Source organism: Aegilops tauschii, chromosome 5, assembly GCF_002575655.3.
Source record: "Aegilops tauschii subsp. strangulata cultivar AL8/78 chromosome 5, Aet v6.0, whole genome shotgun sequence".
In the NCBI taxonomy this organism is placed as follows: domain Eukaryota; kingdom Viridiplantae; phylum Streptophyta; class Magnoliopsida; order Poales; family Poaceae; genus Aegilops; species Aegilops tauschii.
In genome coordinates, this window is record NC_053039.3 from 30641739 (window position 1) to 30660129 (window position 18391).

Genomic DNA, 18391 nt, shown 5'->3' on the forward strand with positions numbered 1-18391 from the left:
ACTTAAGGTCCGGTGACGCTAGGGTTGTAGAGATATATGTATGCGGAAACCCGAAAGTTGTTCGGAGTCCCGGATGAGATCCCGGACGTCACGAGAGGTTCCGGAATGGTCCGGAGGTGAAGAATTATATATAGGAAGTCCAGTTTTGGCCACCGGGAAAGTTTCGGGGGTTATCGGTATTGTACCGGGACCACCGGAAGGGTCCCGGGGGTCCACCGGGTGGGGCCACCTGTCCCGGAGGGCCCCGTGGGCTGAAAGTGGAGGGGAACCAGCCCCTAATGGGCTGGGGCGCCACTTTGGGCCTCCCCCCCATGCGCCTAGGGTTGGGAACCCTAGGGGGGGGGGGAGTTTCCCCTTGCCTTGGGGGGCAAGGCAACCCCTTCCCCCCTTGGCCGCCGCCCCCCCCTTGGAGATCCCATCTCCAAGGGCTGCGCACCCCCCTTGGGGGCCTATATAAAGGAGGGGGGGGAGGGAGGGCAGCACACTACAGCCTTTGGCGCCTCCCTCCTCCCCTGCAACACCTCTCTCTCGCGCGCAGAAGCTCGGCGAAGGCCTGCCGGAGAGCCGCTACATCCACCACCACGCCGTCGTGCTGCTGGATCTCCATCAACCTCTCCTCCCCCCTTGCTGGATCAAGAAAGGAGGAGACGTCGCTGCACCGTACGTGTGTTGAACGCGGAGGTGCCGTACGTTCGGCACTCGGTCATCGGTGATTTGGATCACGGCGAGTACGACTCCGTCATCCACGTTCATTGGAACGCTTCCGCTCGCGATCTACAAGGGTATGTAGATCCACTCCTTTCCCCTCGTTGCTAGTAGACTCCATAGATGCATCTTGGTGAGCGTAGGAAAATTTTAAATTATGCTACGATTCCCAACAGTGGCATCATGAGCCAGGCCTATGCGTAGTTACTATGCACGAGTAGAACACAAAGAAGTTGTGGGCGTTGATGTTGCCAATTCTTCTTGCCGCTACTAGTCGTTTCTTGTTTCGGCGGCATTGTAGGATGAAGCGGCCCGGACCGACCTTACACGTACGCTTACGTGAGACAGGTTCCACCGACTGACATGCACTAGTTGCATAAGGTGGCTAGCGGGTGTCTGTCTCTCCTACTTTAGTCGGAACGGATTCGATGAAAAGGGTCCTTATGAAGGGTAAATAGAAATTGGCAAATCACGTTGTGGTCATACGTAGGTAAGAAATCGTTCTTGCTAGAAACCTACAAACCACGTAAAAAAAAAACTTGCAACAACAATTAGAGGACGTCTAACTTGTTTTTGCAGCAAGTGATATATGTGATATGATATGGCCAGAAGATGTGATGAATGATATATGTGATGTATGAGATTGATCATATTCTTGTAATAGGAATCACGACTTGCATAGTGGACACGAAACGAGATGCCGGAACACGAAACGAGAAAAGAGAACAAAACCGGTAACGAGGTAACTTGCATAGTGGACAAAGTGTTGGCCCACGGGGATGCAATAAATCTCACCTCAGGTGTTTGTGATATATCGTGAAGCAACAGGAATAGCTCACCTCAACTGGAGGTTCACTCGAATATTCATTCGTGTGGGTATAGGGGTCAATATGGGTGTCCACGGCTCCGATGTTGATCATTGATCGGAAGGGGTTCCAGGTCATGTCTATACTTCACCGAACCTATAGGGTCACACGCTTAAGGGTCATCTATCTGCTGAATACTAGACAGGGAGTCTGAGAGAAAATCACCGAAAAAGTTTTGGACACCGGAAAGTTTCGGACAGCGGAATCGTACCGCAGAGAGAGGTCACCGGATGAGTTTCGGTGAAACCGAAAAAGTTGTTTCGGGGTATGCCATTAAGTCAAATGGTTTCGGCACATGCCTGATAATTCTTGGAGGGTGCCAGAATCATTCTGGAAACTTTTTGGAATTTTTAGAAATAAAAACCGAAAATGTTTCGGAGCTGCCGGTACCGCTTTGGCTGTTTTTCGCAGATGAAATTCACTAATCTGAAATTGTTTCAGAACGAATCCAAAATCATTTTAGTGGGTACTGGAATTATTCTAAGACCCACAGAAATATTTTCGGATTTAGTGGACGCGAAAAATTGTCTTCATGAATAGTGAAAACGCATTCTTGTTTGCTTTTCGCGGATGAAAATCACTAAACCGAAATTGTTTCGGAACGCGTTGAAAATTATTTTAGTGGGTACTGGAAATGTTCTGAGCCCACATAAATATTTTCAATTCGAACGGACGCTGAAAAATGTCGTCATGAATAGTGAAAGTGCTTTTTGCTTGGCTTCTTGGAGAAGCCACCTTGAGGGCCTTTTTGGTATTCCCCCCCTTGACTTCTTGGAGAAGCCACCCTTGGGCTTGGCCTATAAATAGGGGTGGAGGGGGCTGCCTAAAGGATCATCCCTTCTCACATACATGCCATTGCAATGATCTGGCTTCTTCTCTCCCTCCCAGCGAAATAGTTTCGTAGAGCCGAAAGGCTGTCTGGGTTCCGGCAGGAACTAGTTCTGGACGGCGAAGCCCTGCCGGATAGCTGACACCGTATGTGTGCAACTCTGTAGAGAGGTCGTAGTTTCGATCTTAGTGCCCTGAGGGGCTGTTCGAGAGTGCCTCCCGAAGGGCTGTCCAAGTGACGGTCCGAGTTCTGTGGGTCCTCCCGGAGGGCTGTCCGAGTGACCGTTCGAGTTTCGAAGGTCCTCCCGAAGGGCTGTCCGCGACACCGTCCGGGGGACTGTTCGACCGCCTCCCGGAGGGCTGTCCGTATTGCGGATGAGGGTATTCATCCTCGCGGCTGGGAGGTTGTAAATCCTAGCTGCGGGGATCTGCACCGCCGATCGTCATCGACTCTACTTCCCGCTGCGCTACGAGTCGGTAACGAAAAAGATCAAACCATGTATGCAGTCTCCATAGTGGTCCTGGGCTGGTGCGTAGGTCGGAAATTTTTTGTTTTCTGCTGCGTTACCCTACATCCCCGACCTCGCGCGCGATCGGATTGATCACCCGCCCGCCGCCGCGATCCGCCTCATCTACGCTGTACGACCGACCTGGCCCGTCGGTTGCGCGCGCCTCCGCAGGCCCCGTGAAGACCATCCCGAGTTCAGCGCGCCCCACTACCGATCGAGCAACGGGCTGTGCGTCGTCCCATCGGGCCGCAGCGCCGCCGCCCCGTGGTTCTTCTCCCGGTTGCACCGACCCGCGTCACCGCTGCGTCGCCCCTTCGGGCCTTAGTGCCGCGGCCCGCGGTCCACCGCCGCCCCGAGGCCGTCCGCTCCAGGCCGTCCCCGTGGCTGCACCGACCCTCGCGCCGCCGCTGCGTCGCCCCGTCGGGCCGTAGCGAGCGTGGCACGCGGTCCACGCCGCCGTCCCGAGGCCGTCCCCGCGGTTGCACCGACCCGCGCTCCGCCGCTGTGCCGCCCCTTCGGGTTGTAGCACCGCGGCCCGCGGTCCCTACGACCGCCCCGAGGTCTTCCGCCGTCGCCTTGACCTGCCCGCCGCCGCTGCATCGCCCCTTCAGGTCGTAGCGCCGCGGCCCGCGGTCCACCGTCGTTGCTGCGCGTCGACTTCTCGTGGTATGCGCCGCGCCGCCTCCCTTGGCGCAGGAACACCATTGTCCGCGCCGGTCTTCGTCACGCTGTTAGGTTCTCCTCGCCTACTCCGAGCACCGCCGCCGCGCTCCTAACTTAGCCGCCGCCGCCGTCAGGCCGCCGCCGCCGCTCTTCTACGGCCGCCGCCGCCGCTCTTCTTCGGCCGCCGCCCGTCCACCTCCTTTCATCTTCGTCCAGCACCAGCCCGTCGCCAGCGTCGCGGTCATCTACCCCGACCACTTCGTCTACTCCGACCACCTTTGGTGACATTGGCCCCGCGCCAATGGATGCCGCAATCATCGTCGAGTCCTTCTCTGCTGGCCTCTCCGACTTCTTCGACGTGGCGTACAACTCGTGCAGGTCCTTCGTCTACGCATGCCCGGTGCTGGCAACACCGATGCGTGCCTTCGTCCACGATGTGTCTCCGGGCCTGGCAAGCCTGGAGCGGCGCTTCGTCAACTTCGTCTTCATCCGTCTACGCATGCCCGGTGCTGGCAACACCGGTCCGTGCCTTCGTCTACGATGTGTCCCCGGGCTTGGCAACCCCGGCGCGACGCGTCGTCAACAACATCTTCTCTTCGGCGCACCCCTACTTCGACATCACTACGCCCATGCTAACTTGGCGCCTCCTTGCGCCCACGGCTCCACGGCGACTTCCTCGACACCGGCCACCCTGACTCGACATCGACCACGGCATCCTTCGCACGGCTACCTCGACCAGGGCTACACCACCCTCCGCTCTCGGCTACATCGACAAACGGCACAAAGGGCTACCGCCTTGCTTGAGCAACCTCGTCGGTTTCCACTCCAGCCACGTCTTCCGCGATGCATCGACCGTTACGACTATGCGGGGGGTGTCCGTCGGCTTGCCTTCGGATTCTTCTCCAGTCTCACCGTCTGCGTCGCTACCGTTGTGACTGCGGGGGGATGTTGAGTATAATGTTTATTAGGAAAGACGAGATAGATTAGGATTTATTCTGGCTTGTCTTGTACTTCAAGTAGATGATTGTACTCCTATATATATATGCCCACGAGGCTCAAGCAATACAATGAACAACTATTCCACCAATCCCTCTCTCCCTACTAACAAAGCTCACCACTCAATTCCGTTGTATATGCACCGTGCACTCTGGACTTGAGCAGGCCTAAACAGTCCAGTTGGGCATATACACGCCGAAACTCTCTCTGAGTTTTCGAGTTGAAACAACATATGATAGTAAAAAGAGATTGAAAATCATACAGCGACTGAGCATCATGTCCGCTCCCGACCCGCCCCAACCCATCGCCCACTGGCCCATACCGGCGGCATTCACTCCGGCGCCGCCGGCCACCGCACAGCCCCAGCCGCTCTCCTACCTGGCCTGCCTTGCCCGTCCGTCCCAGCCGCTGCCTTGGGGCTTCCCTGACCCACAGCGCTCTCCGCGGCCGGCTCCGCGGGAATCTGATCCAGATCCAGATTGGGGCACTCCTCCGCCTCCGCCTCCTGGTCGCCCTTCTAGCGTGGGCTCTGAGGTGGACTGCGTCCTGGAGACCCCGCCCGAGCTCCTTCCCCGCGCGCTCCCAACCACCGTCTCCAATGCTCCTGCTTCAGGCCGTTCCGCCAACCCGTCGTGCATTGATGGTGTTATTGGCGGAGACCGTTCGGGATGGCTTGCGTGCTTTCGGCCCGCCCCTGCGTAGGCCGCGGCTGAGCAATCACTCCCGCGCGGTGCGGCGACTGCGGGGCTCGAGGATGATGTGACGACGCCTTGTATCAAGGTCAGGCATGGGCGGCCGCGCCCTGTGCCGGCCCCTGTTGCTGCCTTCACTCCCCGCGCCCCTCCTCCCGCCTGGATAAAAGGCCTCTGCTTCCATTGTCTCAAGCCTCGACATCGCGCCGTGGATTGCCGCGACCCTGTCACCTGCAGACGGTGCTTCCGCTCCGGCCACATAGCGCGTGGCTGCACCCACGCTCCGCGCCCGCACCTGCGCCCCGGTGCTCCCTCGCCCGCTCTGCGTCGAGCTCCTCCTCCCGCGCCTGCTCGTGTCCGCCTGCTGGCGCCCACGCCCGTGCCTCCCCAAGCTGCCATGGCTTCCCCCTCCGCTGCATCTTCGGCCTGGGCTGGTGACCACAACGCCCGCCCGGAGGTGTTCGCCTTCATCCACAACACCCCGGCCATGCACATGGAGGCGGCGCTCCTGGAATCCAACGGGGTGGTGGCCTGGTTCGACCGCGACCGTCGTGCCTCCACCAACGAGGTTGCTGCGGTCATTGCGGACGAGGTTGGCGCCTTGGTGCCGGATGTCATCGTCGTCTCCCACTTCCCCGAGCGGTTCCTGGTGCGTTTCATCCACAAGCATCACGCTGACATCGCCACATCCCGCCGGGAGCTCCCGTTCGGCGACACCAAGCTTCAGATGCGAGCCTGGCGCCTGGAAGCCCATGCTGAGCATGTCGACCTCCGCCACCACGTGCGCCTCTGCCTCGAGGGGTTGCCGCTGTACGCTTGGGACGAGGAGGCGGTTGCCAAGGCCGTCGGCTCCGGCTGCTCACTGGACTACATCGAGCCGGCATCCAAGATCAAGTCGGTGACCGATGTGCTCGCTTTGTGGGCGTGGACGCCATGCCCAAGCAGGGTGCCAAGGGTGAGCTGGGTCACTTTCCCCGCCCGCAACGGTGGCGCCCCGGTGTACGGGCGCAAGGGGCTGGAGCATCGTGTCCTGGTCCACCTCGACATCCATGAAGATCCATCCTCCGGCGTAGTGATGTCCAGGCCTAACCCCTGGAAATCAAACATCGTGGATGGGGAGACGATGCCGCGTGACAGGCGCGAGCGCATCTCTCGTCCTATTCTGCGGGACCGCCAAGACCGCAGGGACCGGGACGACGAAGGGGACCGTGGCCGGGGGCGCGACGGCCGGGGCACATCCAGAGGCGGGCAAGGCTGGGGCGACCGCATCCGCGGGAGCCTCTTCCGTGCTCCGCGTGATGCGCAGCGCGACACCGGCAGAGAACGCCGGGATGGGCGTCAGGGGAGCCGCGATGGTCGCCGCCGCGGCAACTCTGGGCTGCCCGCTGTCCAGGGCGCTGTTCCGGTGCCTCTCGGCTCTGGCTCCCTGTGCGCTCCTCCCATGCGTGTTGGGGAGCTTGAGCCTGCTTCGGATGCTGTCGGTGCTCGGGGCCGTAGCCCGGTCAGGCAGCAGCGGCCGGCCTCTGCCGGGCGCATATCGGCTTCACCACCCCTTTCTCCTACAACGGTGCTCCGAACCCCGCCGGCCTCCAAGCGTGACGAAGCTCATGCTGCTGCGGCGGCCTCCCAAAACCTGAGTCCGGCGCTCATCGAGCTTTGTTTGCCGACCATGATGCAGCGACCTCTTCTGGACATGTCCCCGATGCGGGCCCCAGGCTTTGAAGCCTCGCCCACTCCGCCTCTCCAGTACAACGGCAACCTGCAGCGAACCCCTTCGCCAACCCGTGCTCGCCTTGTTGATGCTGGACACGACCTGCCCGTTGGCTTGGCGGAGCTCGTTGTGCCCTGTCTCGAGCTTCCAGCAACGCTCTTCTACTCAAAACAGCCGGCGCTCCTGCCGCTCACATCTGTGCAACCTTCTGAAGCACCCATGGCATCACCGAGGCCAAGCCCTCCAGCAGCCCGTCGGAAGACTTTGGCAGGCATGAGGATCTCCAAGGAAGGCGGGATCTCCCTGCAACGGATCAGGCGCCCTTCCAACCGCACGCCGGCTGCCCCGGTTGCAAAGGTGGCTGAGCGCCTTGTCTGCCGCAGCCTGGGCATAACCAAAGATGGTGAAGATGTCACCGCTTCGACCCTGAATGCGTTCACGGAGAGATTCAAGGAGCAGCTCCCCCCTGAAGTGATTGTGGCCATGCGGGATTTCTTCAAGCTTGACGATAGTGCTATTGCTGCTGTCGAGGACGCGCTGATAGACCACGGTGGTGCAGCGGCTATGGACTCTGTGGGGCTGGAACAAGATGGCCAGGGATCACAGCCGGCGATCGCCTGAGTAGGTAGTCTCTGGGTTAGGGCCTTCATGTTTGTTATGTTACTACGCCATCCTGATGCTTTCCAGGGGATTGCACTTGCTACTAGTTTGCACGTATCCAGTTCGTGCATAGGCACTAGTTACTTTGGGTCTTGTAGATGGGACCGGGTTCCCATTGTGTGTGTGTTGGTGTTTAGTCAGGTTCGGCCATGGGCCATGTACCTGGGACTTGGATCCCCTCCTGGTTGTATTATTGTTATTCCATATGTTAGTCAAAGGGCATCTGCTGTGCACCCATGACAGAACAGCCTATCAATACACTCAGCTGGAATGTGAGAGGGCTTAATTGCCCGGACCGTAGAGCAACTGTCAAGGCTACCATATCTGACACCACTTGTCATTTGGTCTGTCTCCAGGAGACTAAGTTGAGCACCGTTGACAGATACATTGCTGCTTTTCTCGATGGAAACAAGCTTCAGAGTTTCGCGCACCGCCCGGCCACCGGAACTAGGGGCGGAATCCTTATGCTATGGGATGACAACCTCCTTCATGTCTCCGACATCACCACCTTGACTTTTTGTCTCTCTGCTATGGTGCGGATTCGCGCTTCCGACTCATCCTTCAAAATCACGTCCGTCTATGGCCCCACGGACAGCGCCTCCAAAGATGCATTCTTTGCGGAGCTGCTTAGCCAGAAGCCACCTCCGGGAGTGGCATGGCTTGCCACTGGAGACTTCCACCAAATCTACCGTGCCAGGGATAAAAACAAACGGAATGTTAACCGTAGCAGAATCAATCGCTTTCGTGCCGCTTTGCAATCTTGCGAACTCAAGGAGATCCATCTACAGAACAGGCGTTTCACCTGGAGCAATGAGAGGACAAATCCCACCCTTTGCAAACTTGACTCCTTCTTCTGCAACGCCGAGTGGGACACCACCTTCAACACCCATGTGTTGCATGCCTTGTCGTCATCCCTCTCCGACCACTGCCCTCTCTTGCTTGCTGATGACAAAGGACCCAAAAGACCTCGGTCTTTCAAGTTTGAAAATTTCTGGACCGCCCTTCCAGGATTCCATGACATTGTCCAAAAGGCATGGGCCGAGGGCGTGTCACACACGGAGCCTCATCTCATATTGCATCACAAGCTCAAGAAGACCGCGCTACGTCTCAAGGAGTGGAGTAGAAGACTTCTCAGCAGCGAACATTCACTTCCACGCGGCTCTACTCGTGATCCCAAGGCTGGACATTGCGCAGGAATCGCGCCCCCTATCGCCGGAGGAGCTTGACCTACGTGCTAGACTAAAACGCAGGGTGATCAGTTTGGCAGTTCTGCAAAGGGCCAGAAAGAGCCAATGCGCCTGAATCTCTAACCTCAAGGAGGGTGATGCAAACACAAAGTTCTTCCACCGCTGCGTCAATGCCCGAAGAAGAAAGAATCACATCCACCGCATCAAGTTCGCAAGCGGTTGGGTTAATGACAATGGCGAAAAAGAAAAGATCATCCATGACCACTTCTCTGAGGTCATGGGGAAGGGGCACACGAGCAACCTTGACTTCAATTGGGAGGAGCTCAACGTGCAGCCGGTCGACCTTCACACCCTGGATGGCACTATCACTGAGGAGGAGGTTTGGAACGACATTAAAGAAATGCCAAGCGGGAAGGCTCCCGGCCCGGACAGCTTCACGGGTATCTTTTTCAAGAAATGTTGGGCCATCGTCAAACCTGATATCATGCGAGTCATCCACCGGTTTGACTCCCTTCACACGTCCAATCTTCAATGGTTGAACTCCGCCAATGTGGTGCTCTTGCCCAAGAAGGATGGCGCGGAGGGCATCTCCGATTATAGGCCTATAAGCCTCATCCATGCCATTGCCAAAATCATTGCTAAGGTGCTCTCCTTGCGGCTTGCCCCGCATATGGATGCCCTCATCTCCAACGCCCAAAGCGCCTTCATAAAAAAGAGAAGTATCCATGACAACTTCATGTATGTGCGGAACTTTGCTCGACGCCTCCACAAGAGCAAGACCCCTGCCCTTCTGTTCAAGCTTGACATAAGAAAAGCCTTCGACTCTGTCAAATGGGAATTCATCCTGGACCTCCTGCAACATAGGGGTTTCCCTAGCAAATTCCGTGACTGGATTGCCGCACTGCTTTGCTCCTCATCCTCGCGTTTCCTGCTCAATGGGCTTCCCGGACCTCCCATCTATCGTGGTCGTGGATTTCGTCAAGGGGACCCGATCTCGCCGCTGCTATTCATCCTCGCAATTGACCCGCTTCACCAAATTCTTGAGTTGGCAACTAGGAAGGGCCTCCTGCATAAGATTCGGGGACGAGGCGCTATGATGAGAACCTCCTTATATGCGGATGACGCAACTATTTTCATGGCCCCAATCAAAAGCGACGTCGACAACCTCGCCACCATCTTGAAGGGTTTCGGTGATGTCACGGGTCTATGCACCAACTTCCACAAGAGTTCGGTTGTGCCAATCAGATGTGCCAATGTTGACTTGGATCATGTCCTCAGTGCCGTTCCTGTGTCTAGAGCCACCTTCCTGATGAAATATCTGGGACTCCCACTCTCGGTCTGGCAGCTCAAGACTGTGGATTTCCAATACCTTGAAGACAAGGCGGCCGGCAAGCTTGCCACCTGGGACGGCCAAAACATCACCACCATCGGGCGCACGACACTTGTCAGATCGGTTATTGCCTCCCAAGCAGTGTATGCCATCACACCTCTCATCGTGCCACCACGCTCTCTTCACAACATCAACAAATTGGAGAGGGCTTTCCTTTGGTCTGGATCAGATAAGACGACCGGTGCCAAATGTAAAGTGAATTGGAAGGTGGTTTGCCGCCCCAAGGAGTATGGAGGCCTTGGGGTTCTAGACACTGACAAGTTTGCTCGGGCCTTACGTCTTAGGTGGCCATGGTATGAATGGAAAGAGCCAAACAAGCTTTGGGTGGGGCTTGGGAACCCTTGCACGGAGGAGGACATGGACTTCTTCTATGCCTCAACGACCATCATTTTGGGCAACGGTGCCAAAACACCTTTTTGGGATTCCCCATGGCTTCTTGGGCGGAAACCGAAGGACATTGCCCCTTTGATTTATGAGGCCTCCACGCGCAAGAACTGGAAGGTGCGTGAGGCCCTCCATGGCGATGCTTGGATTCTTAAGATCGGTCGCAACACCATCGTCTCCGGTGCCCACATCCTCCAATTCTTCACGTTATGGATGCTTGTGCATGACCTACACTTGGATCAACAAACTGACGATGACATTATTTGGAAACACGCCAACGACGGGTCCTACTCCGCGGCCACCGCCTACAAGGCTCAGTTTCTTGGACTGACACTTTCGCCCATGGACTTTATGATCTGGAAGGCTTGGGCCCCTCCTAAGATCAAGTTTTTTGCTTGGTTGGCTATCCAAGACCGGATTTGGACAGCCGACAGATTGGAGCGGCGCGGTTGGCAAAACTGTGGACTTTGCCCGCTTTGCAAACGTGTTGGCGAGACGGGTGCACACCTCTTCTACAAATGCCGCTACACCATAAGGCTATGGAACTCGGTCATCCTTGAATTTGGTCTAGCGCACATGGACACCTCCTCTTGGCATTTGGATGGATCCGTTTTGGAATGGTGGGAAAAGCGAACCTGCTTGCAAAACCCAAACCGACGAGCCTTGGCCTCACTTACAATGCTAGTCTCTTGGACGATCTGGAACGAGCGTAATGCTCGGGTCTTCCGACACAAGAGCGCACCGCCTCCGGTCTTTCTCCATGCTATCATCAACGACGTCAAGCTTTGGGTTCTCGCGGGAGCAAAAAAACTGAGGTGTATTCTTGTGCGCGAGTAGTTGCCATGCCGGGCATACGGATCATTTGTAACACTCTAAAACACTTCTCTCTTATTTAATGAATGAGGCAAATCTTTTGCCTCCGTTTCGAAAAAAAAGATTGAAAAGAGCATAATAAGTAACACAAAATAACATACAGTACCTTGGAGCATCTCCTGCAGATGGTGGGTTATGATCCTCCAAGATCAATTTAAAATGGTTCCACAACATCCGCCTTGCCTCCGTATATATTATACATTCTGTTTTTTTTTTTGCTAAATTCACTTGCTGCTTGTCCATTATTATATGTAAGCAACCAACAACCTGAAGCACAGCCTCGCAAAAAGCTGAAACAACACATTGTAAGCAACCAATAACCTGAAGCATGCTATAGTAGAATTCTTATGTCCATAGCTAAGCAGTGGAAACTAATCTTGTGAACATAATATGCTAAAACACTTGACCAGTTACGAGTCCTAGAAGCCTTTTGGACCGTCATCAGAGACGTAAGGAAAAAAAAAAAGGAGCAATCATTAATATGTACAACATGACTTAGCTTTAAGCCGTGCCTGTTGTCTAACATTCCAACACGGGGCGTTAAGATTGTGCACGGTTATCTTCTCTTGAACAAACCCTTTCCTTGCCACAAAGACATCTGATTCTTCCTCAAATTCTACTACCCAAGCTACAGATGCCAGTATGCGCTGGCCAACATAATCATCAAAACAGTTATCCCCAATCATGTTGCCCCTGAAATACCATTATAAGAAAGTTAGTGATACCGTTATACGGCACAATCAACTAAAAGCATAATAACAAGCCTATTATATTAAGTAATATAATGTGCATGTTGTATTGCAAGGTAAGGCTCGTATCATTCCTGGAGAACGAAAAAGGGTTTCCCCCGCTTTATATTATAAAGCACCACCGATTACAACCGCGAGCCGATACAAACACACCCCCCACTACCACACCACACACCCAAGGCTAGATACAAGGGTGCCGGGCACCAACCCACCACTCGAACGACTACAAAGCATCAAAAAGATGAACAAAGAAGCGTCGCTTAGAGCCGACGGAGATCACCATGAGCAATCCACCGAGGAGAAATGAGACGGCCAACGGCGGAGCAAGGACTCCAAAACGATGCCTCCAACAAGGGAACGACCAAAGCCGCCACCGTCCGATCCCGCGGATCAAGTTTTCACCCGGAGTAACCTGAAGGGAGAGGGAGCACCGCGACGGAGCCTGCAGGGAGGGTACGACGTCCACGGACGCCACCACCGTCGGCCAGTACAGAGACTGGACAAGTGATGTACCCCGGTGCACCAATCCCTCCAACGCAACCTCACTCCGCCAACCACCCGCATCCATGCCGCCCGAGCAGCCATGCCTGCCCGCCCGCACCCGAGCCGCGCAATCCGCCCACGATCAACACGCCTCCCACCGCCAGGGCCGCCGCCCTGCATCCAGACCGTCCTGGAATCATCAAAGGAGCAAGCTTTGGCCAGTGCAAACCCCAACCATCGCCGAAAACTGCAACGACCGTCCCGCCTCAGAGCACCGAGTCAGCAACCAACAAGCACCAGGTTGGGGAAGTGGGAAGGAAGGAGCGGCACACGGCCCGGACCGGCGACGGGCGGCTCGACCTCGTCGAAGCCCCCATCCTACTGGCCTTCCCACCCGAAGCACTCTGCTTCGCCCCACCACGGCCATTGGCACCAACTAGCGAGAGGCCACTGACGGCGCGCGTCCGTCTAAGAGGGGGACAGAACCACCGCCACCGCATCCAAGGAAGAACCACAAACAGCCTGCCCGCGCCGCACGCCGCACGCCCAAGTCGGGACGGAGACCCGGCCGGACCCCAGGACGCACATGCACCGCCACCGCCACAACCACGCCACCAACACTGCCATCCCTAAGCACGGCAGCACCGGCCGGCCGCGGCTCCTGCAGAACCCAGCCCTCGCCGCTGGAAGGAACCCCAGCGCCAGATCCCGCGGGATCCAACCGGGGCCATCCCGCGCGATCCGCCCGACGCAGCCACCCCATGGATGAGCAACTCCACCACGCTAGGGGCCGGCCCAGCCAAGCCGGCAGCCGCCCCCAGCCGCGCCGCCGCAGCCCTCGTCGCTGGCCACCGGATCTGACGAAGCAGCCACTGCTCCCCGCCGTCCCCAAGCCAGCACGCCCCGCCACCAGCTCCACGCAGCCGCCGCCGCGCCGTCGACCCGCTGCGCCCGACGCACAGCAGCCCGGGGCGCCGCCGCGCCGCCCTGCGCCAGCGCCGCGCACCTCGCCTGACCCATGTGTCTCGCGCCACAGGGCCCCAGGGGAGGTGGGAGAGGAACCCCGCCGCCACCGACGCCAGCCGGGCTTCGCCCGGTGGCGCCCTCCGGCGGCGGCGGGGAGGGGGAGCTGGCGGGCGACGGAGGTTTTCGCCCTGCCGCCCGCGAGAGTGGCTCGGGCGAGATCTGATTCTCTTCCTGCTGGTTGCCTGCGCTTCCTGGAGATACTTCCTAACTGTGTGTTAAAGAGGGTGTTTGTATGGAGCCTGATACTTAAAACAAACAGGTAAACAAATTCAGGACTTACACAGGATGATGTTTCTTTCCAAGCTTACCATAAGAATCCTTCTTTGTTTGGCAGCCTCTAGAAAGAACAAACAAACAAACAATACTGCAAAAGGAAACGGCGTGCACTTGAGCACAAAAGTCCTACTGGGGAGACGGAGAGCAGGAACTCTGTCATCAGTCTCTGCAGCTGTATGCCACAGAAGGTGCGATGAGCGGCCGGCGCTGAATAAAGCAACGATTCATCATCAGGATCAGCAGGTTCCAAAAAAGGAGACGCCGCCATGGCAAAGTAGGCCTCAGGTAGCAGCTTGTCAACCATTCCTCCACAACATAGGCAGTACCAGGTTGGTTCCAGAACAGAGCATACACGCATCGATGCTGCACATCTTGACAACTTGTGCCTTTCGGTGGGAACAATAGCAAGGATCGCCACCTACACACAAGGCTACGTCAGGTGACTCAAAGTGAACTTTGTATCAGCGAAAGGCAAGTCTGGAATTTCACTCTGTTCTTAGAGGCCAAAATCATGTACAAACTAGTACCATTTGAAACACAAGTCTTTGTACAACAATGCAGCATCATAGGCATTCTGTTTTGCAGATGAAATTTCTCAGGCCTAAATATGATACAAGCTACTAGAAAACAATGGTTTGAGGGGAACTCGCACTCACCAACGAAGACGTCACTGACGCAAATGCTCCTCTTGTCGACAATAGGCCTAAGTGCCTGCACGCAAAAGAACAAGAGGGAAAAAATCACTATATCAGAAAAAGTAAAATGAACCAACAAGTATGCCTTTCAACAAAATAATATAATAATCAAGTCACTTGTTAATCAATTCCCAAATTAGTCAATTTACCACATATGCAACTATGTTTTCTAATAACTTCTAGGTGGAGCTATCAGAAGAAATTGATATGAGCATGGCCTATAAAACACAAAGAAGAATATATCAGCCAAGTATTCATCAACGTAACTAAAAACAGCAGCAGATTAGACTCATACCTGCTCCAAAATATTGACTTCTTTTAATTGGCTTCTTGATGTCTTGCATACAGCAGCTAGCCGTCGCAGACATCAGAGATGGTGAGTCAGACTAACTGAATAAATGAACAACAGTAAGAGAAAACTAACTCATAAGAACAGCTGCATACCAGCTCCAAACAGCAATAACAGCAGCTTGACAATGTTTCAGGGACCATCAGCAGTTCACAAATAACAAATCACAACAAAACAAACACAACAATTACTAACAAAGTTCTTATTTCTCCGACTTCTCTCGCAAGTCAAAAAAGAAACACAACCGCACACACATCACACACAAGACATAATAAAGTTCCACAATCCCACACACAATAAAAGCGACATGTTCATGGAACTTAAAATACTTGATACAGATGATAACTTGACAGCATGATGCCATCATGAGGCCTTCTAAATCATCTCCCTTGGATCCACCATTTCATATTCTGCTGTACATGGTCTTCAACAGCTTAGGGCCTAGGCAACGAGCTCGCCCTCCGGCATGCCTAGGTGAGCGCCTAGGTGACCTACTTTTTAAACACTGTAGCATGCCAGTTGGACCGATGCTGATTGGGATCCCAAGGTTGGCAAAGAGACCCCTCAAGGTGCCCTCTTCGATCTTTGGGAGTCCACACAGCGGACCACTGAGCCAACGGTCATTCGGCGGCAGTTTCATCACAGTAAGACTGGGTGTAATCCACACAGGAGAAGGCCAGTTGGACCAAAGCTGAGGAGACACAAGGTCCTCCTTGCTATTATAATTGCCAAAGGCAACTACTCCAATGTCACGACGACTAGTCTTACGTCCCTGATTGTACTGTTGATCATCAGTAAAGTAGGCATGATTTCCCTTGAGAGCAGGGTAATTAATCTTTGGCACTGAGACAAAGTGAGTCGTTAAGCCCAAGAAACAGCGCATGGCCAGGCAAGCAATCAACTTCCACAAGCTTCTCTGCGCCGTCATCAACTCTGTGTAATTTAATTTCCCTGGTATTCGGAACAGGTATTTTAGGGTCTGCGTCTTCATCAGGATCATCAAACTCCTTTAATCTCGAAACAAGCAGCAGACCACCACCCCATGGAGCCTGAACAATGTGTACAGCATCCGGATCAAAGCCCGCGTCCCTCCCCTTGATAATCTTTGTAACGACATCAGGACCGCTAAGATCGAAGGCATGAATTTCTCCCATCGTACTCGCTGCATACAGCAACCCATCCTTGTAGGTGCAGTCCTGGTAGTCACAGTGTGGTTCCAGCAACGTCCACTTGTCATCCCCAACTCTTGAAAAGGAGAGGTGAGTGTATGGCCTGTGGATGAGCACCACGATGTAGCTTCCCTCATCTGTGGGTGCATCATGGAACACAAACGCCTTGAACTGGAAGCATTCCCGCAGCTCACAACGAGGCATGATCGTTGGCGTGAAGAAAGCTCGTCTTGCAGAGTGACTTCAGACTTGGGTATTCATACTCGTGGACCGAACCCGACTCGTCGAAGATGGGCTTCACGTACTCGATGGTGGTCACTGAAGGGAGAGCAATCTGTTGACCAGTGATAGGATTGACGAGGTGCATTTCTGATCTGTCGTCGACGGTGACCAGGAAGCCCAACGAGGACCCGATGATGAACCGGTGGCGGAGAGGCGGCTCCGGGAGGGTCAGCCTGTAGACCCTCTTCTCCACGAGGCTGTAGAGGCACGCGACATGCTCACCGGCGGATTCAGAGGTGTAGAGCAGGCACGGCGTCTGGGTATGCTTGTGCTTGCCGATGTTGCGCAGGGCAGTGTAGGCGGAGCGCCACGAGGTGCAGACGGAACCAGCGCGTACAAGGTCGGGGATCTCGAGGGTGCCGAAGACGGTCATCAGGAGTTCCTCCGGTAGCTCCGGCGACACGGGCGCCTGAGCCTCAGTCGCCGGTGGAGAGACAGGTTCTCTGTGGAATTTCATCAGTAAGCTATGAGGCAAAGACTCTGAAACGAGAGAGCGAGGAGAATGCAGGAGGCCTCACCGGAGGATGTAGATGCGAGCGGACTGTCTGGGGATTGCGGAGGAGGATCTCGCCCGCCGAGCGCCGCCGGCGGACCCCTCGGGCGAAGGGTCCCGCGGCGGTGAGTTGATACGGTTGCCCAAGGGGGGCGACCGTACCGCTGGATCCATGGATTCGCTCAGGCTCAGCCTTCCTCTGCGGCAGCAGTGGCAGTGGCGTCGGCTGCGGGAGGCAGGAACCAGCGGCGGCGGTGGCGGGAGGCAGGAATCAGCGGTGGCGACCTTTCCCTCTTTTTTTTTTCTTTTATTATACAGCGGCGGGTCTATTCTTATTACGTTTAGTATTTCTCAAAAATAATTGTGTCGATGCAATAAAACTCAATTTTTTTATTGCGAAAAGGCCAAGGGCCATATATGAAAGTCAACAAACATAGGACCAAGAAACAAAAAGTTACACAAATATTCTTGGGGGAAATTGACGAAGTCTTTCTCCGACACTCAACGGCGACGCCATCGTGGGGGAAGCTCGATTCCGCCTCTAGACCTACTAAACACCGCCGAAGATAGGGCAACATTATTTGACGAAGCGGGTGGGAAATCCTTAGAAGAGCTAGAGGACGTCAGTGATAACGATCTAAGAAACAGATCACCATCCTAGAGAAGTATGTGACGAAAAAGGTTGACAATATTTCTGTCAAAAAAAGGTTGACAATGAGCCTAAATCGGAAAAGATCTAACGTCACCAACTGCTTCACGAAGGTAGAGTTGGCCCAACTTCGTCAATCAAAGAAGAAGCTGAAGGACTAATACACGAGGCGCTGTCTTGACGGACCTTCCAAAGAATACATGACAAAAAAAACGAACAGAGAACCAGATCCACCACTCTAGACGACTAATGACCAAACAACCGTCCACCTCTTCGCGACCGACAATGTGGCAAGAATCAGGGGATCTTATTCCTAATCCACATGGCACTGCATTAATTACCGCCACAACGCCGTTGTCCGGGAGCAAAGCCCTAATTGTAAGAGAGCTGACTATAGTCCCGCAACACAGAGCCCGGGTTCCCCCTCCCCCTCGAGGAGCGCATATGGAGGAGAGGACCCGTGGGCTCACCAATGGGGAACATTTGTAACAGAGTTGCCTATCTTTCGTGGGATAGAAGAGGGTACCGAATGGTTGTGTTGTTTTTCCATAACGGCCCAGTCGAATGATTCACCGTTTTGGAAGGGGTTGACGTGTACTAAGGTACCCTCCCACACATAACAAAAGAGACACGTTCATGAAACTTAAAATAGTTGATACATATGATAACTCGACAGCATGATGCCATCACGCGGCCTCCTGAATCATCAGCCCTTCGAGCCACCATTTCATATTCTGCTGCACATGGCCTTCGACA

At 55.0% G+C, this 18391-nt stretch overlaps 1 protein-coding gene and 1 pseudogene across 1 annotated transcript; one reads left to right on the forward strand and one right to left on the reverse strand.

The window, feature by feature from the left end:
• Positions 1-7866: 7866 nt before the first annotated feature.
• LOC141022506 (uncharacterized) lies at positions 7867-8856 on the forward strand. Its single transcript, XM_073498766.1, has one exon. The coding sequence runs from the start codon at positions 7867-7869 to the stop codon at positions 8854-8856; it is 990 nt and encodes a 329-aa protein (XP_073354867.1).
• A 6931-nt stretch (positions 8857-15787) lies between these two features.
• Positions 15788-18089, reverse strand: LOC109760576 (putative F-box protein At2g33190; annotated as a pseudogene).
• Positions 18090-18391: the final 302 nt, after the last annotated feature.